The sequence below is a fragment of the Clinocottus analis genome, unplaced genomic scaffold, assembly GCF_023055335.1.
Source record: "Clinocottus analis isolate CAN_PGR_092001 unplaced genomic scaffold, fCliAna1.0.p SCAF_26, whole genome shotgun sequence".
Taxonomy (NCBI): domain Eukaryota; kingdom Metazoa; phylum Chordata; class Actinopteri; order Perciformes; family Cottidae; genus Clinocottus; species Clinocottus analis.
In genome coordinates, this window is record NW_027175998.1 from 2,272,031 (window position 1) to 2,298,077 (window position 26,047).

At 45.6% G+C, this 26,047-nt stretch overlaps 1 protein-coding gene across 1 annotated transcript in view; it reads left to right on the top strand.

Annotated features, from left to right (window-relative positions):
- Window positions 1–25,398, top strand: part of LOC137794800 (zinc finger protein 208-like) — a 28,283-nt gene extending 2,885 nt beyond the window's left edge. Inside the window, exons 4-13 of the mRNA XM_068591817.1 lie at window positions 4,634–5,677; window positions 8,591–8,914; window positions 12,421–12,524; window positions 12,797–12,914; window positions 13,218–13,969; window positions 18,417–18,519; window positions 18,783–19,572; window positions 20,772–20,787; window positions 22,702–23,092; window positions 24,573–25,398. Coding sequence (XP_068447918.1) covers window positions 4,634–5,677; window positions 8,591–8,914; window positions 12,421–12,524; window positions 12,797–12,914; window positions 13,218–13,969; window positions 18,417–18,519; window positions 18,783–19,572; window positions 20,772–20,787; window positions 22,702–23,092; window positions 24,573–25,195 — 4,265 coding nt within the window. The 3' untranslated portion in view covers window positions 25,196–25,398. The remainder of the gene's footprint in view (window positions 1–4,633; window positions 5,678–8,590; window positions 8,915–12,420; window positions 12,525–12,796; window positions 12,915–13,217; window positions 13,970–18,416; window positions 18,520–18,782; window positions 19,573–20,771; window positions 20,788–22,701; window positions 23,093–24,572) is intronic.
- Window positions 25,399–26,047: the final 649 nt, after the last annotated feature.

Here is a 26,047-nt window from a genome sequence, read left to right on the forward strand (position 1 = left end):
GAAAATTATTTTATAATAAATAGGAATCTGTAAATAGACAGTTCTATAATATCAGTGTATTTTGAGAACATAAAAATGAAAAGAAATAAATATATATAGATATTTTTGTGGTGCAACACTCTGAACTCGAGGTCCACCGAGTTACTTTCTCTGGGTCTGATGTCAATCTTCTGGAGTTTAGAATATTTGATTGATTTATTTGATCATTTTACAGAGACAATACACACTGATCAACAGTAAGTGAGCCAGAGTTAGCCAGAGAGGCTAATTTTCATCAGCTGTCGCTAGCCAGAGACAGCAGACTATTTTTTTTTAATGGCAGCTTGAAAATACATTTAAAATAACACAAAACAAATTCACACAACTAGTTCAAGATGGATATATAAAACACCAGAGGCACATCATACATAAACACCAAACAAGACAAATACACATTTACACCGAATGGACGGGCAGGACAAACAGTACATTAGTGCTCGCACATCCGATGGGCAACAAGCCGTTCCCTTAAGGCTATGTTTGAATGTTTTATATGTTTTTTTGTTGTCGTATGTGTAATGGCAGATCATTCCATGAGTTTGCTGATTTAATGTTAAATGCAGATTTGCTAAAAGAGCTGGATCAAAGTAAAAAGACACAGTGACCTCTAGCAGCAGATCTAGTGTGTCTGCCACTTAGAGTGTGTTGTTTGATAAAATCACTAAGCGGAGGCGGAGCCATGTTATGTATGATATGTATGATCACAGATGTGTCTCCCCAGGTCCAGAATGAACCTCTATAATAACTGCTTCTGATTCTGAAGAGGAGTTGCCCCCTGCTGGTCAGTAGAGAGAACGCATGTTTAGGACACTCAGCAGAACCAGACGTTGCCGCTTGATTGACAGGCAGACCCGGATGCACACCAATCCGAGCCGCCTGGGTTTTTTTTTCGGACGGCGGCTTAAAGAGACGGGCGCTGACTCAGAACTTCTCAGTCTGAAATCATAACGTATTGTCTAATTGTGAATGGCAAACAAATGGAAGCCACATCTATCCATGAAAAGTCACCACTTTGAAGTCTGTAGGCGTTTGTTACGACTGTCAAAACAGTAAAAGGGCAAAAATCCCTTAAAAATGCTCAAATTTCCTGACAACCTGTTTTTGTCACTTAGAGATCGATTTGACCTCAATTTTCAGGGTGTCAGGTTGTTATTTGGACACATTTTGTAAATTGGTGACGATTGGTCCGAATAGTTGTGAAGTGAGACGTCAACATCTTCCAGTTCTGCTCCATGCCAAATTTGGCAGCAATCAGATGTCATGAAATTCGAAATGGCAGAAAATGTAGTTAGATGGACTTCTTCGGGCGACGTTGTCGTTACGACCTTATCTTTACTTACGATGGTTCTTTGATTAAGTCAACAAGTTGAGGAAACGGACACGCAGTTGAATCCATGGCCAGCCCCGCGACCCTAAAGAGGATAAGCGGGTTAGATACTGGGTGGAAGGATGGTGTCGGTACTGTCGAGCTCTAAAACCAGACTGATAGTTATCAAAAACTGCTGTCAGCAATCTGTTGAGATAACTTCATTGTCTCGCGCATTTATATTACTTGATCTTTGATCTGTGAATAAGGGCTGCTGTAATACCGTTATTTCCCAACAGAGGGACTCATAAAGGACTATCTTATCTTACACCTCAGATATTAATGATATCTTAATAGGCCAGTCTCTGCGAGGGCGAGCGGTTTAAGGCGGGTCGTATAGTTTTCCGTTTAAAGTCGTAGGGAGAAATACCAGTGGCCGAGCAGCCAATCATAATTGATGAAATGCAGGGACTGACAGGGCGCAGTACATCGTTTATAAGTTCAGGGTGAATAATATTGAGCTGGGAAGATGATTTAATCCGAGAGACAGTGGTTTCAGGGAAATTGGCTGAAATTGGGTCAGCAGAGTGCAAAGGGGGACAAATGGGACATGCATGTCTGAAACAATCAGAGTCCTGATATCCTCCCACTTTTTATCATCATAAATTGGCGACCCCTCCGCTCTTTCAGGGCCTCACTTTTAAATACAACAATCAAAATCTAATTGGGTAAACAGGCTGATCTCGCCTGATGGTTTATGATGTGACTCTGATGTTAAGGGAGACTAATAACCTCTTAGCCTTTAATAAACATCCGGCTCTTCTGCAGTGTCTCTCGAGGGCGAGTGTGCTCATCGAGTCGCGGATAAGCAAAATTAAGATTTTTCTTTCTGATTTGGAGAGGAGCAATATGGCCCCGAGGAGTGCGAGGCAGATATTGTCGAAAGAGTCGGCCATGGCATCAGGACACTGTTCTGACATTAAAGAGCTTAAGGTCAGGGGGGGTTATTAAAAAAAAAAAAAAGCTCAGAAATTGTATGAACAATTTTAAGCTTAAGGCGTCTTTATGAGAGTACAGCAGGACAGCATCACGAGGAGTGAGCCAAATCTCAGCATCCGTAAAAATGTTCATGGATGAGATGTATAATCCTTGCAAATCCAGAGGTGGTGCGGTGGTTCGCCACCGGCGCCTCACAGGGTTGATCCCCAGTCTGGACCGGGCCTTGGTGCGTGGAGCTTTGCATGTTTGATTTCCATTGCAAAGTCAAGCAACGTACGGGAAGAACAGGTGTACTGGAGCATAATTCAAATAGTGTTGGTAAAAAAAAAAAAACACACATTGGGAGACAACGAAGCATAGCTCTCTCCATAGACAGATTAAAGTTGTCATTAAAAGTCTTGGATGTGACCTGCAGGGCAGTCTGGTGACGCTCCATGCTCTGTGGGGCAGACTAAGAATTTTGAGAACAGACCGGGGGATAGTGACCATCCACGCTGACGTAGCGGTGTCTAAGGAAAAGGGGTTGAGCAGACGGAGTCACAGATCATCAGCATCTCGGGTTCCTGCAGCCTGAGGCGGCTTTTTGAAATCGTTTAGTGCATGAGAAGCATTTTGTACAATTCTGTATCGTTGCTGAGCGATGAAGCATTGGAGAACCAAGATTTGTTCATATTGAAGGGGTATTTATTGAATTGGACATCATGTATTTGAGTGACTTCACGGATTTAATAAAGGAACTTTGGCCAATGAGCAACTGATAACATTGAAGGTTTTGAAAATGAAAAAAGAGTTTTGCACCTGCTGAACACTCTCCGACTGGAGGGCTGTGCTCCCGGTTCCCTGTGTGAGGGAACCAACGAGCCCTCCTGGGAAATGACACCCCAGGATATACAGACTCAAGCCGGTGAAAACTGTGGAACCAGTGTTTTTCCCTGTGTTTGAGTCGTCATAAGAACCCCGCAATAATTCCAATACTTGTGTTTATTGTATGTATTTTGTTTAGCAAAGTCTTGGGAAAAAATGTATATCTGCAAAAAAATCACTTTTAAAAGATATTTTGATCGTAACTATGAACATCCAGCATGATATGAACCAGATTTCTTAAAAATGCCTCTTAGAGCGGTCAATAAGACACCTTTTTGGAAACATTAGGACCTAAAGAATCCGAATCTGCAACAAAAATCACAATAAAACAAAGACTTGGGCTGTTAGGAAGGAGTTTCAGTCAAAAAGAATTGTCGTTCGGTTAAAATACGGAAAAATTACTTATTTTATGTCAAAAGATTGTCTGAATGGGGCATGCTGGGACTTATAATGGGAGCGGGAGGATTTCCGCGCATGTTTTCCAAAAGGTTAAGACCCTTAAGGTATTGTATTGGGAAACAATAACGCACACAGACGTAAGCAGCACTGTGGGATCTAAGTTGAGGCCACTGGAGAGGGGGCAGACCACATTGATGGAGGGCCCAGGAGGGTACCGCTTACTCCCGCTGCAGCACAGCATCCTCACAAAGAACCAAGCTGCCGTCTCCACTCGTATCCCAGTGCTTGTACACGCAGCCATGCGGCGTCGGGGCCTCACTGCTGGTGTCTCGCCTCCAGCATTGGCACTCTACTTCTGCTGAAGCAAAAGAAACTAGTACCAAAAATGCTGAAGGCATTCAAGTGAAGGTGCGATTCATGAAGGTTGGCATGTTGGCCGATCACTTCAACTGCATACCTACACGACAAAGACCAACTGGTGGCATTTTATAATCTGGCTGCTGATTACGGGGGAGGGGGAGCCAGCCCGAGGGGCTGCGTTCGCCAACACCGCACGCCACGCGGCGTTCGCTGGCAGTCGGAGAGCGTTCCCCGCCACACATGCGGGAGCCGGACCCCTGGAGCTCGCCCGTGGGCCGTGCCTCAGGCGAGATCGAGCCAACATCGGCAGAATTTTGTGTAATCATTTTGAAAAATACACTCCCTCTCCCAAAGATGACTTCATCAGTAGATACATGTGGTAACCAGGGACCGAAGGGACATTTGATTTCGACAGAAACACTTTTCTGAGGCACGGGACACTGGAGAGTATTCTGGGTTGTGATTGAACCGAGATTTGTCTCCGTGTCGGTTTGATTTATAGTTTCCCCAAATTCATACTCTTCCTGTCAACGCTCATCAGCTCATCTCTGCCCGGCCAATGTGTGTTGGCAGCAAGTGAGGACAACGGAAAAATGTTTTTTTGAAATAATTCTCTTTAAACGATTCTCTCTCTCTCTCTCTTTTTTCTTCTTTGACTCCCCTCAGCCTGTTCCCCTGTGGCCGTCTGTGCGTCTTCGGCCATGGAGTCCGGGGAGGAGGAGCCCCCACCGAGTGACATTGTTCCTGACTCGGGCCTCACCGACATCGCCTGCACCACCCTGCCCTCCTCTTCGCCTACTGATTCCACGATGGACCTGACCTGCAGGCCTCGGGCCAAAAGTAAAGCCGCCACGCCTCTGGGCGACAGCTTGGCGGCCGGTGGTGTGGAAGTCACGGCCCTTGGAGGCGATCCGACAGATGTCGATCTGAAGCCAGAGCTCCAGGCAGATGACGCTACGCAAGATGGACTCCATCCCTCCCAGCTGCCCGTCCCTGTAGACCCCGATGACCCGAGCCCCGACCGCCTCAACAGTCTGGGCCTGGACCTGGCCTGGATGCAGGAGAGGGTCAGCCACCTCGGTGCAGCGTACGCGGTAGCGCAGCTGGGTTTGGGGAACACAGAGAATGGCCACCCCTCGGCCTCCTTCCCCTCCCAGGGCGGAGACAGTCTCGACGGCCCTCCGACCATGCTCTTCCCGGGCGGCACCCACGAAATGGCCGCTTTCGCCGCGTCCTTCGACTTGGCCGCCGCGCCACCCCCGCTGCCTCCTCCGCCCCCTCCCCCCGCTGCTCCTTCTTCCGCCACCACGGCCAGCCAGAGGCGGCTCTACAAGAGTGGCTCTGCTGTCGCCGTCGCCGCCGCCGCCACCGCCAAAGAGGCCGCGGCGTGTGCCGTGTGCGGGTGCATCTTCCCCAGCGCCGCCGCCCTGGAGCTGCACCAGCGGGTGCACACGGGGGAGAGGCCCTACTCCTGCCCGCACTGCGGTAAGGGCTTCGCCCAGCCCAACAACCTGCGGGTCCACCTCCTCATCCACACGGGGGAGCGGCGCTACCGGTGTACGCTGTGCGGGAAGAGCTTCATCTCGTCCAGCCACCTGAAGAGGCACCGCACGGTCCACACGCAGGAGAAGCCCTACAGCTGCGCGCGATGCGGACAGTCCTTCAGCCAAATGTGTAGCGTTCGCAGACACCGGCAGCAGTCCCAGTGCGGTCTGTAGACGGGGGGCATCTGAACGGCAGCTTATGTGAGCCAGAACAAGGAAGCAAGGCGGTGTCCTGTGATATCATGGCAAGTGCAGTTAATATGTGTCTTTGATCATAGCAGTAATGTGTGAATTCTGTTGTTTTTTTCGAGGCGAACAAAAGGATTTTCACTGAAGCCTTCTCAGTCGTTACTTACTCCTGAGAGAGGATCACAGAGTGGACTGTAAAAGAGTGCCTGAGAGAGTGTTTTCAACACTTAATCCATCAGTTTGTCATTCATGGTTTCGTTTGTGTTCACGTAGCCAGCGCACTCGGGGTCGGTCTCGTTTCCCCATTTGTGTGCCTCCTCGACTCCTTTCCTCGACTCCGCGCCTTACACCCGCCCACGAGAGATGTCACGAGAGGAGACAAGAGGAGGGAGGAGTCGAGGCGACAGGCATTCAACAAATGAGACGGTCCTCGCCTCGGACCGTCATTTCAAAGCGACGACAATGAATTATGCTGCATCAGCTGTCCATTGTTGAGTGACACCACTGTACTTCCTGATCGCTGTCGGATGAGCACGACAGCGTTCACGGCGAGAATATATTCGGATGTCGTGCATTTTATTTTGTATTCAACTCATACATGATAGACTTTATATACTGTATGTTATTGTGTGAAGCGCTACAAATGTTCGTACGAAGGAAAAAAAGCACTATACAAATAAAAAGTGACGTATATTATATATGACTTATTGATATCTATTATATACACACACACACAGGCCTGTCTTTCAATGTGACAACATGAAATACGGCAAATTAGTGCTGAATGTGAGAGAATGTTGACGTATAATTTGCACTTTGACTTGGATGGATCCTACATTCAGTATGAAGAAGTACTAGGTGAATATCATGAAGAGAACCGAGCTGCACACTGTGAACGGCAGAACGTCTCTTTAACATCTTGAATAAATCGAGTTGAAGAAAATGAAAAGGAACGGTTAGTTTGAGTTTGTTACCGCTTTTTATTTGTTCACGGGTGCCGTAAAAAAAACAACTTCAAACCTCCTCGATCCTCGAGATGCCTTTTAAGAATTGGGACGTTCTTCACGACGGAGCGCCAAAAACGACTTCCGGGGAAGGAGGAACCGAGGTGGCACAAAATGGTGAAATGAGATAGACCCACGGGGCGGATCCAGGAGGAGAGGCTCATGCTTCTCTTGGATCATCTCGGTTGAATTATGATGGCAAGCAGCCATCGTCACGGCGTACCTGCACTGTGAAACAGCACTGTAGCTTTTAGACCTTCATAATGAGGAGTTGAAATACATTTACATTTCATCAAATGTCAAGTGTATATGTCATTCACACAAATGGAGTCCTGCCTTTTCCTGCTGTGATTTCTTATACTAGATTCCAATTTCCAAACACTTCCAGCTTTTGTTGCTTCTTTCAGGACTGCTGACACGACACGTTTTTAATTTCTCACACTGCACACTGTGTGTCGATATGAAATGACTGAAGTATTTATGTTTTTTCGGCTCAGAGCTGGAGGAACCTGCTGGGATGCTTATTTTTGCTCAGTCAAAAGGGGAAACAGCTCCACATTACAACACCTTGACACCTGTCTTAGTGCATGTTGTTGTGTAGTCAGACATACGTAGTGATGAAAAGTATGATCGCTTTTGCTGAGCTAAACCATGTCAGCACAGAGCATTTCTTAGGTTTTATTTCAGAAAACGTGATTGTCTTCAGAGAGACTGCACATACTAGTCATGTGCTGTTGATTTCTTCTGAATAAATATATCCATTGTAGAGTCATACAAACACAAATGTGGATTGCTGCATCACTTCCAAGCGTTTTCACCACTTTTGTATGATGTTTGATGCCGAAACAGCTGTGATGTGTTTAGCCGGTTTGTGTCACGAGTTTGTGTCACCCAGAAACCCAGCCGAGTGTAGTCGCACACTTCCACGAACGTGCCGGAGAATATCAGAAAGAATGGAAACGCGTTGTGCTGCAAACCTTCGCCTAGAGATGAAAATGCAGTAGGATGCGTTATTTTATGACAGTAAGGAGGCTTTTCATTTCATCATCGTATTTCTGTCAAATATTGGAGCATTTTTTACAATTAGTGGCACAAACATTTTTATTTTAATGTACTTGAACTTGCTTTTGTAATAAATTTGTGTGTCCTTTGAGTGTCAGGATCTGCTTTTCTTTTTACAAGGCAATTTATGATCTTACTGTCAATGAACCCCAGCTTGAGACAGATTAGGGACTTTTTAAGCAAATAGCACACAACATAAAAATGTCTTTGTGCATTAACACCTAGCATAAACACCTAGCATAATCATAGCATAATAAAATACAATTATTGTATCTATATATCATGGTAAAACACATATTTGGCTGTGTTTGTGTGTTTTTTTTGAGACAATTCAAATCTACAAAGGCAGTGCATAAAGGGAAAGAGAGCAGGGTAGACGACACTACACTAATTCACTTCTATCAACATCCATCAACAGAAAGGTTGGAGTGTGGCTCATTTAACCTGATTCTCATGTCTGACTGACAGATCATTTATACTAATGCCCACCAATATGCTTTTAAAACATCCATATTGTGGGCATAATGCATGCGACAGTGCGTACTGTAAGGGGGAGCTGCAGAACGTATTGAAATCAAAAGTTTTTTTTTTTTTTAATTTGCCATTTGGAACGTACCGGAAGTATTTCAATAGCCGGAAATGACGTCATGTGTTTGCCTTCGTTGCTTGCGGAAAGAGGAGAAGCTGCTTTAGCTTAGCCTTCTCTTACCTTCTCAACAATTTAACGCGTAGACGTTATAGTCCAGCTGTAATGCTTTGACCGAGCCGCCAACGCCAGCTGACCCCGCAAGAGGACTGTACCGCATATTTTCATAACGACGAAGCGGCTTACGAGCCACCGAGTGTCGGGACGATGTCCAGCCGCCTGGCCTTCCAGACCCAGCTGGCCTCCATCATGGAGGTGCTGGCTAACGCAGCAGTGGCGGAGATATGTAAGCTGGTCGACGACGACTACGCGGTGGTGAGTTTACAGATGTCTCAGTGCCAGAGAGAGAACAAAGCCCTGAAGAGGAAGGTACATCTGCTGGAGCTGAAGATGGCGCGGGGAAACGCCGAGCGGAGGCTTCGGGAGAGCGCCATGAACGGCAGCCGAGCGAGGGTGCAGATCCACGGCGGCGACCGACTCCGGGAGTCGTCGCCTTCCACCGGTAAGCTCACAATATAAGGGCAGTGGGTCACTCCACGTGAACATGCATACAAATCAGCCCTTTGCGTTCAAACACATAATATTAAGCTGTTTTCCGTCAGTATTTCCAACAAGCAAGCCTCTGTGGGTTCAGGGGTTTCCAGGTTAACTGTTTTTTTTAGCAGTGTTCGCACGCGAACATTACCTTGGTTATGTTCGCGTGCGTGAGGCAGCTGTGTCGTAGTAGTGACCTAACAGGACCCATGTTGACTAACCAGGAAATACACATTTCGACGGCTGAGCCTCTCTGTCACATTGTTTTTTAAGACTATATAAACGGATCAATTTGCTGTGAAATCCACTCTCTGTTCGTGAGGCTGTGGTTGAGACGCCGAGGACACTTAACGAGGAATATGTGACTGTAGATGCCTGTTAAATAAACAGTCAATACATCCTTTACGAGACACTCTTTTCAGTCAATTTATGTTATACGGCGGTATCTTTGAGACCAGTTTACTCTTCATACAGTGTGTGAAACAGAAAGTGAAACGGGTACATCACTTGTTTTATATTCAAGTCTACGGACATGCATCTCTATCGTCAAAACGGCATCCTACCCTGTGCAGCACACCTTCATCTTGATTAAACATGACATCATAGTGTTACTATAAGGACATTCATTAAGTAACTACACACAGGAGTTCAGCATGACCGAGCTCCTCCTTGTGTTACTGGCATCACATTGGCAAGCGGGAGTCAGGTGTCAGGACTGTGACAAGTCTCAGGCTAGTTGTAACTCTCCTGTGACAAATACTGGCACATGTCCGGCGAGTGGGGGCACATCTCCGACGAGTAGTGGCACATCTCCGACTAGTAGTGGCACATCTCCGACTAGTAGTGGCACATCTCCGACTAGTAGTGGCACATCTCCGACTAGTAGTGGCACATCTCCGACTAGTAGTGGCACATCTCCGACTAGTAGTGGCACATATCCGACTAGTAGTGGCACATATCTGACTAGTAGTGGCAATAGTCTGACCCCTCGTCGTGGCAGTCCTGTAACAACTATTCGCACTGGCAGCTTGTGCCACCTACTGACACATAACAACAAATAAGGAGGACAAGTGGAGATATTATTTGACTTGTATTTAAAACGTTCAGATAAATATTTTTACTATATTAAAAAGGTGATTGTTGTAAATGACTATAAAGTAATCATTTGGAACGTGCATATTTACTTTCTCATCCATAAAAATCATACATGAATAAAATGAATGAATGATAAACACAAAAGTACGAGGTTACTCAAAGGATGTATACAGAGTACAGGGGGCTCAGTTGACTCAGCTAAAATCAATAATATGATTCATGGCGGCTGACCTGTCATAACAACACTGGGTGTTTTCATGACGGCTCAGCCAGCACATGAGATGAGAACAACAACTGAAGTTCACTTAGTGTGGTCTCGCGACCTTGGAGGAGGACGCAGTCAGTTGTTTTAGCGTAAGGCTAATATAGGTCACAGGAGTCTGCGTCATAATGTTCCCAATATTCCTGTCTGTGATATTCAGCTAACTGATTTCGAATATGACCAAAAATGAGGCTTATTTTGATGTGTATTCACCTCACAAGACAGTTTAGAAATGGTCTAATATTTGAGAAACAGAGAAATAAATACAGTTGATGAGGAAGTGTATTTGCTTTCTACTTGAGACGTGTGAATAATATACAAATAAATTATAAACGGTCTCCTGTCACTTTAAACACAGCCATTGGTTGTTTACAATGTAACAATATCAGAGATTGGTGGTCAAAAAAAGAAAAATATGTCCTGATCTCATATTTTCCTGAATATTTACATTACACCTCCTACCTCACATTGGTTCATTTCAAGGACATTTAGGACCTGTAGCCTTTGGCCTGTCGGGCATAACCTACTAGTCGGCCACAATCAATACATTGGCTTGTCTTATCACACTGGCAAAATCTTTTTGCAGTGTTTGTATTCTGTCACTTCTTTGTGCTTGTTCAAACAAAACACAGGTCTGAAAATGTGAGAACCGTGCAGACATCATATGGTTCTGAATTCTCTTTTCTTATGACATATTTCAGACAGGTTTCAGTACAATATTGACATTGGGGGTATGCACTATGTAAAGCATTTTGTTTGTAAACAGGGTTGTTTAAGTGTCGGATACATCTCCAGTTTTTTTCATGCTGTAGTTGTGGGGAAAACTAGAAATTGAACATCCAAATAATCACATCTTTGACACATCTGCTCGCGAGACCTTTTGGCTCCAGATAAACCCGTACTCACATGGACTTTTCTCAGTGGATGTGTAATCTAGAGAGTCTTTATGCACTTTGAGAAAGTTGGTGTCAAGCCCGTAGGCATCTTTTTAGCGTTTGAGCTTTTTAGTGCACTGATAATGTAGGGCACTTCTGGTTCTGTCCTCTATTTTCAATGGTTATAGAACGCGGTAACATCACATTTAGTTCACAATTTTTGTTGTTCTGTCATCAAACCAGACGTAAACATTGTTTTAAGCATTTTAAATACATTCATTATTTGGCCAGGGTATGATGTTCCCCTTTTATTTTCTTTTAAACCCTAGTAACGGAGGCCAAAAGATACTTAAGTGTCTACTTTAATTTTTGGCGATTATATACAGGTAGAGATGTACTTTAAATTCCATAATTTACCAATGCTTAATAGAGAACTATTAGTTGTGATTCAAACACGAGCACCGCTAGTTTTTGTCGAGACGTGTTCAACAAGCATGTGCTATGCTATACAGAGTCTGCTAACTCGGCACTTCTGTCAAAAAAAAGTTGGGTCAATGTGGATATGAACAGCTGCATTCAGAATGTTTTCCAGTCTTTCAGCACAATATTAGGATAATGCAACTCCCTTCCTGAGAGTCCCTCACGCTGAATCGTAAAGGTCGTGGGGAAAAAACAAATCTAAAATGGCCGAGGCTAAAACATAGGGGGCGGGTCCTCAGGACTGTGCCATTAGGAAATATGGTAAGTTTGGGCCAGGTGTAACAAAGTACAGACAAGTTATAACAGCTTTTTTGTAATGGGGAGTCATTCAAAATGGCCACCAAGCCACACCAACACAGTTCCTCGGAACCTCAAGCTTTTTATAACTCTTCATCGCAAAGGTCTCTCGATTTATACTGACCAAATTAGAAATTCACACAAAATTCAAAATGGCAGATTTACTGTTAGTTTTAGATTTTGCCCCCCTTAGACTTCTTCTTTTTGGTCTACTTGTGAGGCATCTGCCTTCCACATTGTATACATCTAAGGGACCCTGACCTGGATCAGTCCAATCTCTGAAATGCTGATGAACACTCCTTCGAAACAAAATGCAACAATCTGAACACTTATTTGAAGACCATAGTGTTATGATACAAGGTTGTTGTATTTCGCCATCTGCTTCCACCTTAGCAACACTGTCAGTGCTGACCATTGAAATGTACACTGAGTGACTCAACAGACATTGTTCTTGTTCCTCTGTAGTTGGTGCTTTTGAGCAGCGGATGGCCGTGGCCCTGTGGTCTGCTAGAGCTGCTGCGGGGGTCGCCGACAGCGAGCCCATCCATTCCGACAGCATCCAGAGTAAGGTGAGCTCTCAACTAGCGAGCCGAGGGAACCGTGATTTGTGTAGACTCGAATGGATGTCGGAAGTCCGAGCTCTGGAAACACGCACAGAGGAGCGGGACGGGTTGCCGGCGGAGCAACGCGGTGTAGAAACGTAACCCTGGAGGTTGCCCGAGGGTTGCGTCTGTGCCGAGCTGTTCCGGGCGAACTCGTCCACTGTAGCTGCTTGAATATACAAAATAAAAAACCACTGGTTCTGTGCTGACCGAGCTGACAAACCTGCCTTGTTGTGCAGTCTCCAGACGTGGAGCTGGTGGAGCCAGATGCAGTGCTGGTGAAGGAGGAGATGGTGGAGGCAAACATGTCACGAGTCGATATAACGGTGGAGGATATGCCAATTATAGGAGATGATGGTGAGTACTGTTGCTTGTGTACGCCACACTCCCGTGTCTAAAGCAAAGAATTTCAACAATCAATGCTGTCTGCCACATGAAAAAACAGTCAAGCATTGGACGTTGACATTGAATACTCCACTAATTTTACACATGTTTTAAAAATTGCCTTCTGTAGCCTCAGCGAAGTGAATCAAGTCTGAGAATATGTTTTCTTTGTTCTTGAGAGACAAAGTATACAACATTTCTCATGTATGAATTGGTGCTGTTACTCGAAATGGAACAAGGTTTTAAACCTATCCTGTTTCTTTTGCCCCACATCAGGAGTGCTGCAGTGTGTCCCTCGAGGACCTGCATCACAGAGACCCAGCCTCGAACTGCAGGACACCCAGTCCACTTCCAGTCAGTCCCAGTCCCAGAACCAGAGCAGCAGGATGAAGTGCACCGGCAGCAGCAGAGGAGCGGAGGTCAGTGACTCCTCTCCTCTCCTTAAATGTGAACGCAGTGCCTTTGTTGAGGGCAGAGACGCAATGCAGGAAATGATAAACCCCCACCAGTATATGGATGGCGGCAGCAGTGATTCGCAGTTTGACGTGTTGTGTGACAACAATAGAAGCGCTCACGCTTTGGTCGGGGAGTTTTTCGACAAGCACCCCGAGGTTGAAATGGAAGGAATGAGGCCGTCGTGTTCGTACACAATGGCGGCGACCGATTTCCCATCGACCTCGTCCGGCGTTAACGGCCGCTACCGCTGCGGCCCCGCTTTACCCCCGTCTCAGCCCTTCAGCGACGGCAGCAAAGTGAACCGCCGAACGGGCGCCAAGGAAAGGATGTTTGTTTGCAGCTACTGCGGCAAGGCGTTTAACCGCCCCAAGAAGGTGGAGATTCACCAACGCGTCCACACGGGGGAGAAGCCTTTCAGCTGCTCCACATGTGGGAAGATGTTCTCCGAGGCCGGGAACCTGAGGAAACACCAGAGAGTTCACACCGGAGAGAAACCATATAGCTGTGGTATGTGTGGCAAAGGATTCGCCTGGATAAGAAACCTGAAAACGCACCAGCAAAAGAGCCACCCATGAAAAACTACCAAAGAGGAGACCTGGGACTAGAACTGTCCACTACTATAGGATGTCATGATCCAGGAAACACTGTTGGCACTAAAGAAAATAGACACTCTGCTCAACGGAATGAACATATTTTGTGAAAATGACCGTAAAAAACGTCTAAATCATTTTTAAATGCTTCCCATAAAAGTTAACAAGGTTTATACATATATAAATGTTACTTACAAATATGCATTAATATGTATTATTAGTTCCTCAACCAAAACCATGCTGAAGACAACATCTCTCTCTACACAATGTCTTGGTCTTTGGAAGTTTGCAGACTGAAAGATGGAGACATATCGGTCATATTTAGGCCTCACATGTGTAATATTGTCCAACCAGGACTGGGCCCAATTTCCTAAAAACATTTTAAAGCTGTATTAGTATCTGACTCAAGCCCACAATGTGTTAATGTGTGTCTCAGTACTTTCTGATTGTTGTAAAAACACCTCGCACATATATAGTTTACTTTCTAAAAATGTTCAGTATTTGCTTGCAATAGCTAGTCACTGTAGTTTTCTTTTTTTATTAGAATTAATTAAAATTTATTAAAATACTCTTGGTGAAATTTAATTGTTTCACTCTTTTGTTAAAGCAACGGGTCAATGTTTGTATGCTCCTGTGGCGCACTGCGGGCTTCAGGTTTAAAATGCCAACAGCACAGAACCAGCAGTACTTTAGGAAAAGGTTGTTCTTGTCTGTATATTAGAGAGGGAGGGAGGGAGGGAGAGAGACTCAATGTATGCTAGGAAGTCCCCCAGTAGTCTAGCTCTATATCGGCATAACTAGAGGCTGGTCCAAGGCGAGCCTGAGTCAGTCCCAACTATATATACCTGAGCCATGCCTAACTACAAGCTTCATCAGAAAGAAAAGTCATGGGCTTACTCCTAAAACGCCCCTCAGACTGAAAGTTGAAGCTGGTTCGCCAGGAGAGGAGCGTGGAAGCTAAAGGCTCTGGCTCCCATCCTACTTTAGGAACCCCATGCAGCCCTGCATGCTGGGAACGTTGTGCTTTAGAGGGGTCATAAGCTACTATGAGCTCCATAAGATATGAGGCTGTCTGGCCACTTAGAGCTTTGTGGGTGAAGAGGAGTTTAAATTTAAGTTTGTGATGTCACAGGCAGCCAATGCAGAGATGCAAATATCGAAGTGATGTCTATTTTCTTAGTTTGTGTCGCGTGCTGCAGCATTCTGGATCAACTGCTGAGTCCAAAGAGACTTATTAGAGCAACCTGGTAATAAGGAATCGCAGCGGCCTCGTCTATAAAGGACTATCATATCTTATAAGTAACGCGTGTGTACTACTTGTATGTGCCTGAACTTTGCAATGTTACTGAGGGAAGGAGAAAGATGGTCCTTGAAGTGTGTTTTTATGTGTGAGTTAAAGTGCAGCCGCATCAACAATCTTTAGCTATTGAGAGCTCACAAAACAACCACCGAGGTGCAAACGGAGCTCCGTTAAAGCCGTCGGTGACGTTTGACATTTTTAACCACTAAAAGCAACAGAAATGGTGTTATTAATTCATAATTGATTTCTTGAATAAGTTATTGTCCTTTCGGGTAAAAATCTTTGACTTTATATTCCTTCGAGCTCTCTCCAAACGAGTTCAGTCGTGTCAAAAAAAGAAAAAGCCATCTTTTTTGTCTCTGAGTCCTTATTTGACGCTCCAAAAAAGGAAAGCAGGTTGTCGTTGAGGTGTCCCCGTCGTTTGACGCATCGTGAGGCTCATCAAGTGTGTGCTGGCCCTTAAAACCATACGAGAACCACCCTAAGGGGGTTGGACGAGTGATTCAGGAGAAGTTGCCGCATTCGCCACTTTTCTCGTTTTTTTTTTTTTTATTTTCTCTTTTTTACGAATAACAGTATTGTGCAAATATTAGGTTATTACGAATGGATTGCTTATATTTCACTACTTTGACGCAACCTGCCTTTGAAAATCTGACAAATGACACGTCCTTATGGTTTTTGACTCAGCAATTTGATTCATAATATACATCTCAAGAGTTAATTGGTCTCTGTATGTAATAAGGTCGGTGAAAAGTGTATTTAGACGCTAACTTACAGCATCCTAATATTAGCAGCGAGGCATGGTTGGTTCTTCACGTCAGATGCCAGTGGTTAGAGTCCAGGGAAACGTCTTCTGTACGGACTCTTTAAGCCATTCGAGCCTTTTCAGAGATGATTCCGGTGACGGTCTGACCCTCGGGTGACACGGCGTTAACGGCGCTCTTAATCTGTTGGCGCCATGTTGATGGACGAACACCTACAGCGCAGGATGCTGAGTACGTGGTGCAGTTGGGGCGCTAATCACTCTCGCCGGCGCACGCTCATTTGCACGCGTGTGGCACGACGCAGTCACCTGGAGTTTGGCTGAATCTGTGTCGGCTCACTCTTGAAAAAAAGATAATAGGAAAAAAGTTGCTGCACAAGGCCAAGTAGGTGTTCCTCCATACACACAATTGTCCACTGAGCAATTGTCCTCCTTATCAAATTGACCTCAAACCAGATTTAATTAGTTTCATGGACGGTGTGTGTGGGGATTGAGTCGAGATGAATTACATTGTTCACGGTGATGAAGGAACATGTCGCCCCAGTGCAACAATGTGTGCTCATTGAAGTATTGAAGTATGACGTCGCCCCCACAGCACTCTCTCTTATAGTCGGTACATAAAATGGTCGTTGCCTCATATTTTATAATATTGCTTGCACTCGGTAGCAGGTCAGAGGCGCCCGGCTGGTTTAAAATGTGCTTTTTCTTGAGTGATCTGTGTGTGACACGTTGTGTTGCTTTCATTGGTTCTGGAGTTTGAATACTGGATGAATTCCAACAACGTGTCTTTATTTATTTCTCACTGGTATCCATGTACTCCAAGTAAATGTTTGAGAGGATTGTTAGTCTGTTTCATAGTTCAGATATTTCACATTTTGCTTGCACATTGTGGAATAAAATATGCTTGTTACCACTGAGAAGTCTTTTATTTTAAAGAATAAAGCTGTTAACTTTGATATCCCAGAATGCAATTTGATTTGTATTGCTGTGATTGTACACAAGCAGGTCAAAGCAGAGGTTGATATATGAAAAACAGTCACAATTTACAGAAACACCTGATCTGTCTGCAAAAAATAAAAATAGTGCATATATATATATATATATATATATATATATATATATATATATTAGGTAAAATAAGTATTGAACACGTCACCATTTAGCTAATAATGTCTCTAGTAATTATATCCAGACATACAAATAACACTAAACAAACAAGTTCAGAAATTAGGTTTAATAAAATGGAATGACACCAACAAATCAGTGGAGTCGTGATGGTGCGCCGCCTCGCTCTCGTGAGATTATCGTTGACCACATTTCAATTTTGTGGGGAACAAAAATTGGCAAAGAAATTCAACTTGGGTTTTTTTCTTGCAATAATTTACGGCACTGTAACTTGCACAAAAGACATGTTTGACTTCTTTACTTGTCGTCGTTGCTGTGCTGGTTCCACAGAGGTGTAAATAGAGACCTCACAGCCCTGAAACTGCTCGAGGTTCAGAGCGTTCACCATGACTGATGACCACTTCTGCTCCGCTTGGTAGAAAAGAGGAAACTTGTTCGACAACAGAAGACGAAATATTATACGGAAAATTATTCACGCGTTTGACCTATTTGTCTGCCACAGACGGTCTGGTGAGTCCAACCTCCAGCCTGACAGCGGAGCGCCGCTTCAGCCCTCGGCAAACCAAATCCAAACGTGTAGATACGGGTAGAAAGCTAAAGCTGTGTGTGTGTGCGCGCAAGAAAAAAGATGGTGTGTGTGCGCAAGAAAAGAGATGATGTGTGTGCGCATGTAAGGAAAGAGGTGATGCATGTGTCTGTGAGCGCGCCGGCATAGGAAGGAATGCGCATGGACTTGTGGGGGTGTGTGTGTGTGTGTGTGTGTGTGTGTGTGTGTGTGTGTGTGTGTGTGTGTGTGTGTGTGTGTGTGTGTGTGTGTGTGTGTGTGTGTGTGTGTGTGTGTGTGTGTGTGTGTGTGTGTGTGTGTCTGCCTGACAGATAGGAGGGGTGTGTGTGTGTGTGAGTGTGAGAGAGAGAGAGAGAAAAAAACTGGGCGCTGCTGTCTCGGTCCTAATGTAAAAAAAAAAAAATTTTTTAAAAGCGTATCATCAAGTAGTGCCACTCCATCCCAGGTGTCGGGAGCCACTGGAGACACCTTTAACCTTCAGGGGCCCTCAATATAAGGCGGGTTCAAATCAGTGATGGACTGAAGGAAGATGTGTAGGCCGGTTCCTCTGAACCCTCCGTCACTGGTAGTCGCTGCATTAGAACCCATGACTGCATCAGGTTTTGCGCGAGCAGAGTGTTTGTAGACCTGCTGAGAGACGTCTGCTGTGTGTGTGTGTGTGTGTGTGTGTGCGCAGAGGAAGGAGGAGCCGCTTGTCTTGCTGGTGAAGCTGGAGGACCTGGAGGGGGTGGAGTCGGCGACGGGGGCCCAGAGCCGAACCGGCCTCAGCATCCAAGAGGGTGAGTGGACACACCGTGAGATGTTGATGAGATGATTGACATCAGCGGAGAACTAAAGACTTGCCGAACCATAACTAAGTATAAGAGTCAATATTTCTCTTACTTTGTATCGGCGTATTTGGGATCAATTTCAAAATAAAATGCCCTATTCCCATAAGGCCAAGATGGGCGTGATATCAGTAACAAGATACCAGTTTATCGCTTTTGTTCATATTTAAAAAATCAAGCGCAAAACCCCTGAGCGTGTGTGTCTTTGCGTGCAGGGTTGGTGGAGTCGAGCACCGATGACTACAGAGCGGCCTTGCCATTCGATGAACTCCCACAAGCGTCCACCAATCAGCTGTGTGACCTGCAGGAGTCTGGGCCGGGCTTCTCAGAGGTCAGCTATGGGCGTTCTTCGCTGTGGACCAATGGTGGGGGTAGTTATGGTCAGGACGATAGTCTCCCGGGGCCGTCCTCACACTGCGCCTCCCTCTCGTACCTGCCCGGCGCACTCATTGGAGCAGAGCCCGCCGATCCTGGGAGGGGATCGGCCGCCGAGCATTCGGCGGGGAAAGGCCCAGCGGTTGAAAGCCCGAGAGGATTCCACTCCTCTCTGTCCTATCAGGAGCAGACGCCCATTATCGATCTGTCGGGGGAGTCCAGCCCCGTTGAGGCGTTAGGTCAGATACAGGGGCCGCAGCAATTCCAGCTGGACGACCCGGGTCAGAGCCAGGGTCAGGACGGTTGCCGGGGTCAGAGCAGCGCTCAAATGCAGCAGCACATCCCCAGGAGGAGGGGCTGCATCTGTAGCTTCTGCGGCAAGGGGTTCACCTCGCCGGCAAATTTAGAATCCCACCTCAGGACGCACACGGGGGAGAAGCCCTTTGGCTGCAGCATCTGCGGCAAAAAATTCTCCCAGTTCTGGAACCTGAAGATCCACCGAAACATCCACACCGGGGAGAGACCGTACCAGTGCCCGAACTGCGCCGAGAGGTTCTCTGACCCTAGCAACCTGAAAAAACACCAGAAGAGACACCACCCTCAAACATACGACATGCAGTCAGGGACATCGTAGACCTGAATATGCTCTGGTTTCATGGCTCAGAATTACCGGCAGAGTCCGACAAACGCCTTATATTTTAAACTCAAAACACCTTCGAGAGTTTCAAACATGCTTTAGGGAATACATTTTTTTTTTTAAAAACATTCATATCTTCATATTTATCCAAAGTACTTGTAAATTCTCACACGCTAGCCATCACAAACAAATCAAGGCTGGACCTTAATGAGCGTTAAGGAGGGATGTGAGTTGCCTGCACACATCTCCTCAGCAATTGCTTCTACTACAACATATTTTTGGAGCGCTGCTCAGCTGCTTTCCGTGAACCTCCACGCCTCCTGGATGGATGTTTCACATTAAAAGCTGATTGTAAGCAGCACTAGAAGGCTTTTATTGTGAAACATCTTTGCAGGAAAGAGCGTGTGTCATTGACGGAAGCAGTTTAGAAGAAGAAGAGAAACAAAATAGGCAAAGTAAAAGCAACTGGAAATAATTAGTGTATAAACAGTATGACATGACCTTGTGGTTGTATCTACTGTATATGATAAAACACATGGGGGATTATAAATATAGATCTGTGGCTTGGAGCTCTGAAGTGGAGGTAAATATCATTATTTAAAAGATTATAACGAACAAAACAAGCCAGACAACAACTTCAGTCACTGAGATAATAAGACATTTGGGACAGTGCAGGAGCAGAATATTGTGTGCATTCATTTATTATAATTATGGCATTTGATTTAATCGTGTTCTTCCAGTGGAAATGCATCCAAGATGTCTTAATAATACAATACATATATTTTTTCTTTTGTTTTTTTCTACAAGAGTAATAAGGAATGTGCCATTTTAAAGTGACTAAAAAGTGTAAATTTAAATAGAAAACAAGCCATTGTAGCATAAACAAACACTGTAAATGTAACACAAGCTTTTTTCTATTGTGTCACAATTTTGTAAGAACAACCTGCTCAATGTCCACAGTTTGCGATGTAAATCATTAAAATTATTTTTTTTTTAAACTCAACATGTGAATTTGTGTTTTTATTCTAAATCATACATTGCAAAATTGTGACACAATATTCACCTAAAATCTCTCACTCATACAGGACATTTTTCTAATTCATCACATGTCCTTTATGGTGTAATTTCTGCAGCACATGCATTATTTTCACATCATGAGGCTCCGGACTCATGTCTGCACTGCCCCCCTCAGGAGGATCCTCCAGCCAGTACCAGGGGCTGTGATCACGACCTCGCTCGGATATTAAAGATGTGCAGCATATTTTAAAATGGCAGACGGTCACATTGAGAGCGCTTGTGACAGTAACAATAGTGCATTGTAGTTAGTCTGGTTTAAAATATCCCAATCATGAGGGGAATCACTTCAATCCCATCTCAGTCAGGAGAATTAGAGCATTATACTTCAACATTTAGGGTTAAAACATACACTTATTTCAGGGTGAGCTGGTAAAGTAAAAATAAACACTGAATCTGACTTATGATGTCATATATATTTTTAACTAACCAGTACACAGGGACCAGTGTGCTGGTTCCTGTATTCAGCACTTTACAAAACAGGGTTAAACAAAGACACGTACGTTTTTGCCCCGTCACACGTACAAATATAACTTATAACTAATAATATATCATATTTGAATTAACATAAAATATGTATTCTTGTAAACATACCAAAATGATTTTAGTTTAGTGGAAGTGAGGGTAGTGCACAGGGTCCTGATATGTTAGTGCTCCAAACCAACATAACAGAAAGTTTGCTTTAACATATTTATGGTGGAATGAGCTCTGAAAGGATAATAGAAGACAACCCCACCTAGCAGCAGCAGCAGCAGCAGCAGCAGGAGAATGAGGAGGAGGAAGAGAAGGAGGAAGAGGGTGAACATGCTGTTTGTAGTGTTTCCAGTCAGGATGCTTTCTGTTGCTTCTCTGTAAAAGCTCATTTTCTCCTTCTCAAGTTCCCTTCAAGGAACGTTGTTCACCCAAAAACAATACAAACTACATGCAATACTCGACTTCTTAGGCTCTCTCTGGTCCCGGAAATGATGTTAATTAAGGAACAGGAGCAGGAAAAAAAAGTCTGATAACCTTAATGACAATTCCTGTGCACATATTCATTTAAGAGATGACGGTGTGAGATGAGGTTCTCTCAGTGATGCTGATTCCTATGTTCACATATAAATCTCCACCCAGATAAAAACGGGAAAACCCAGTTGAGTTGCTGTCAAGGCCAGTGAACAGGTTGGGCCACACACACACACACTCTGGCGATGTTGGTGGTTGACTTAAAATGCCTCTTTGGTGTGTGTGTATTGATGCTCAAAGCGAGTCTTATTCTGGCTCTGTTGTGTGCTTCCTTGTCACCTTGGGCCTTGACCTTTCCATCTTTCCAGGCTTTCTGGCTGGGGAATTTCATTTTGTGTTCTCTGTTCTATCGCATCATCATCAACACATTTGCAGAAATACGATGTCCCTGACTCCGCTGAACGTGTGCCAGTCTCTGCCCTCCAAGTTACCATTATTATTCTGATAGCTTGACCCTTTCAGTCAGCTTGGAGTAAGTTGGCAGGAGATCGGGGGGTTGGGGGGTCACGTGATCTGATTGTCACAAGAGATGGTGGCGGCTTTGTTTTGTAGCTGCCAGGAAAGTTTTGAGAAACATGTATTGTTCCCCCACTGGTGGGGGCGTGGCCATGCTGGAGGTAAAAACAGTTCTGTTTGAAAAAACAGCATCCGGATGTTGTTTTTTCATGTGACTGCTGATGTTTTCCTTCGACTAGACATGAGCCTGTGTCTAGTCGAAGGAAAGCGAACTGCCATTTGACTGTGGCTGAGTGTGAATGTAGCAACGTCTCCATGCAAATGCATACGGCAGCTCACGTGGTCAAAATGTTTGTGCTTGGGGAAAATAGCATTTTGCAACAAAACATACGTACTTGTTGGGATTTTAATGCACGAGGAACACCACTGGGAAGCTACAGAACAATAGAGTTTTGAAATAATGGACACACCCTTTAAGTAGTAGTAGCAGTTAAATGTCCCGCAGTTAGATGAATGCCACTAACAGCTTGGTCTTAATTGTGCCTCTCTTTTGCTCACACCCCTTCTCCGCAATTCCTCCTCCCCAGCCTGCAGCGCCTCAGTCGGCGGCCGTGGCATCGCAGGACCCCGGCAGCGCGGCGGCGGTCCAGCTGAGGGTACCGGACACCAACACGCCAGCCAGCCCCAAAACCCAGGAGCAGCCGAGATCCGACAACTCTGAGTACTCTCTGTTTGAGCTGGAGACATTCTTCACCCGCTGGGCTCCCGACGGTGACCCGGCGGCGGCAGCGGCCCGCGGCGGCCCTTCGTGCCAGTTCGCCTCTGGTGACTCGGCAGACGGCGACCTGGACGGAGTCATTATTGTGGAGGCCGAACCGCAACCCCAGTCCGTGCTCCGGCCCCCACAGGGCCCGGCGGTGAGGATGAGCAGAGGCCAGAGCGGCTCCTCCGGTCCGATCCAGCCCACCGGGTCTCAGGGTGAGCGGTCGTCTCCTCTTCCTTTTTTGGGGGGTTCACATCCACACGAAGAAGGCTAAACGTTGAGCATGCAGCAAGATGCTGCTCATGCGTTGCAGTTTGAGAGGACCGAGCTTGGGAGCGATGATCCCTCTGGTGGTTTCTGCAGTGTACAGACAACAGAAACCATCAGGTCACTGGTTTTGTTTTGACTACGGGGAGGGATTGGAGTCGGTCGCATTGTTGGGCTTCTAGGGACTTTTCTCATTTCACGATTTGTGTGCCTCCTCGATTCCTTTCCTCTGTTAAGCTCAAATTCAGTAAATGACTAAAAACCGTCAGCCCGGATGTGACACACATACACACACACACACACACCCTGACACTCGGCCAGTGACTGTAAACATTAGGAGCCTGTCAGCTCTCTGAAGTGCAATACATGTGAGAAGAAATACTCAAGTACAAGTAAAAATACTGGTATTTTACTTACTATTTTAAAAAGGTACACCAAAGAACAGTTTCATGCTCAGTTGTTACTTCCAGCCTTGGTTGAAGCAGACCAACAGAAGATGTAGCTGTGCTACATATAAGTATTTTAAAGTGCAGCTGGATGTCTTTACAGAGCAGCAACAGTCCAGGAAGCTGCGAGCAGTGAGAAGACAAAGTAGGAAGCAGTGAACAGTTCAGGTTGAAGGCTCATTACACACACAGCCGTTCATACAGAGGCAGGAATGTACAACGCTGAGGTTCTGGCAGCGGTGACTTGCTCCTCCATCTGACTGATGCAGAGGTCGTTCGGAGATGTAACACAATGCGAGACAAGCTTCTTGGTATGTGGTGGATTTGATTGTGTTGACAGACGATGTTTGCTGCAGCACAAGTTGAGCCGGGACTTTCTTTCCTTTTTTCCTTCTCACTGGATGCCTGGACGTATCATGAGGAAGAAGGTCTGGGATGGATCTTTTTTAAAAACATTTTTTAATAATGTTCCAGACAGAAGGGGTGATGTCGATGAGAAGAGATGCATAAGTATTTCTATGTATTTATGTGTATGTATATGTCTATATATTAATGGCCAAAGTGCAAAACCTCCTATCTGTAAAATGATCCAAGAAAAGTGGGGGAAACCCTCCTGTCTGCACTGTTTGTCTTCTTCTTTTGGAACCTCTGCTTTAAGATATTCCATTCTTAATGTATCTCTTTTGTTAAAACATTGTTTTACAATCTGAGCTAGATATGCTAATTACTTATTGCATTAATGAAATAAGCAGCTATTAAAAGGCCTGTGAAGTGGAGTGACACATAATTAAAGGTGCATTCTGGGAGTGCTGATCAGCTCTCAGGGGAAGCCTCTCCTCCACCCACGTTATTGGTCGAAACTAACTGTTGTGTCGACGGATTTATTGTAGACAGCAAAGACCCGTGTCAGTTTTCAGTAATTCTGAGAAAACGACGTGATGAATGTGCTGACGTCTTGTTTTTTGTTGTTGTTTTACTCCAGAGACTTCAGTACCTGTGTCGATGCACGTTCCGTCTTCCCAGCCTCCGTGGAGCAAAAAAACAGTCATGATAAGAAGTGCTCAGCATCAGCAGCAGCATCTCGACAGCAACAGGATCTCTCTGCAACACCACAGCGTTCCCTCTGCACAGACCGCCGCCTCCGTTAGCAACGCCCACAGAGGCGACAGAACAAGCATCTCTAGTTTTAGCTCCATCAGTAAGCCCATGAGCTCCACGGCGCCGTCGTTCAGAGGATCCGCAGCGACGTTGGCCGGCCTTCTGGCTCGCCACAGCCAGAGCCAGGCGGACGGCGACGCGTCCTGCGATCGGCGCAGGAAGAGCTACGTGTGTCGAGCGTGCGGGAAGGCTTTCTCCGGCCTCTCTAACCTGGAGGCCCACGAGAGGGTCCACACGGGCGAGAAACCCTTCCGCTGCGACACCTGCGGGAAGCGCTTCTCGGAGGCCGGCAACCTGAAGAAGCACCAGCGGGTCCACACCGGGGACAAACCCTTCCGCTGTGAGCAGTGTGGGAAGGCGTTCGCTTGGATCTGCAACCTGAGGACGCACCAGCAGTCCACCACGTGCTGCGGGCCGCAGGCCATGGGAGGCCTCGGGCTGGGCTGATCACAGAGGAGATCGGCTGGGGACTGGGCTGATCTATAAATCTTTATTCCTCGATAACAATAAGGCAAAAGTGGCGTGAAGCAGTTACCATATCTACTTATTCTGTATATCATACGTTCCAGATGTTTTGAGTCTTTGATATGTGATGAAAGAACTGGATGACTCTGACTCTCTGTGATTAAACAAAGACCAAACCAGTGTTTTTCATCGGCTACAATGTCATGTGTACTTCACAGTCCCACTGCCTGGCTACCAGAGTGTGAGCTGCCAGCTACTCACTGCTTTAATGCAGTTTGAGGTGAAAGCCAGTGCTGCAATACGACGACATTAAGCCGACCTGTACGATGACAACACCTGCAACCTAACGCCATGACGCACACTGTGATTCCTTCCTTTTCAGGTTGTTTTCCATGCTTCACAAAAATGCATTGACGTTAAAAAAAAGCTGCCTGGATTTTTGGAGAACACCCATAAAACAAATCCAGCAGACTATGAAATGCTTTGGTATTGATGTCATTTTTGTTAAATAGGCTTAAACGTCAACCTTCTGAACCCAAAGTAGGTTTGGTGCATCTGTCTGTGGAAACATCAGTCACGAATAGAAACAGAGAACTAAAAAATGTCTTTAGTGCAGCATTACGGTCAAATGCGGGTTACAAGCCGCTACTAGCTTCGGGAGGTGTCCCTGCTCGCTCCCCACTGTAGTCAGCTAGCGCTACTGCTAGCACTCCGCTGGTGCTGTTGCTAGCCCCACCCGCTAGCTCCTCGACAACCACGAAGGTAGCAGGACCCTCCCCGGCTTGATGCCCGACGCGGACAACAACAGCAACAGTAGCAGCAGCAGCAGCAGCG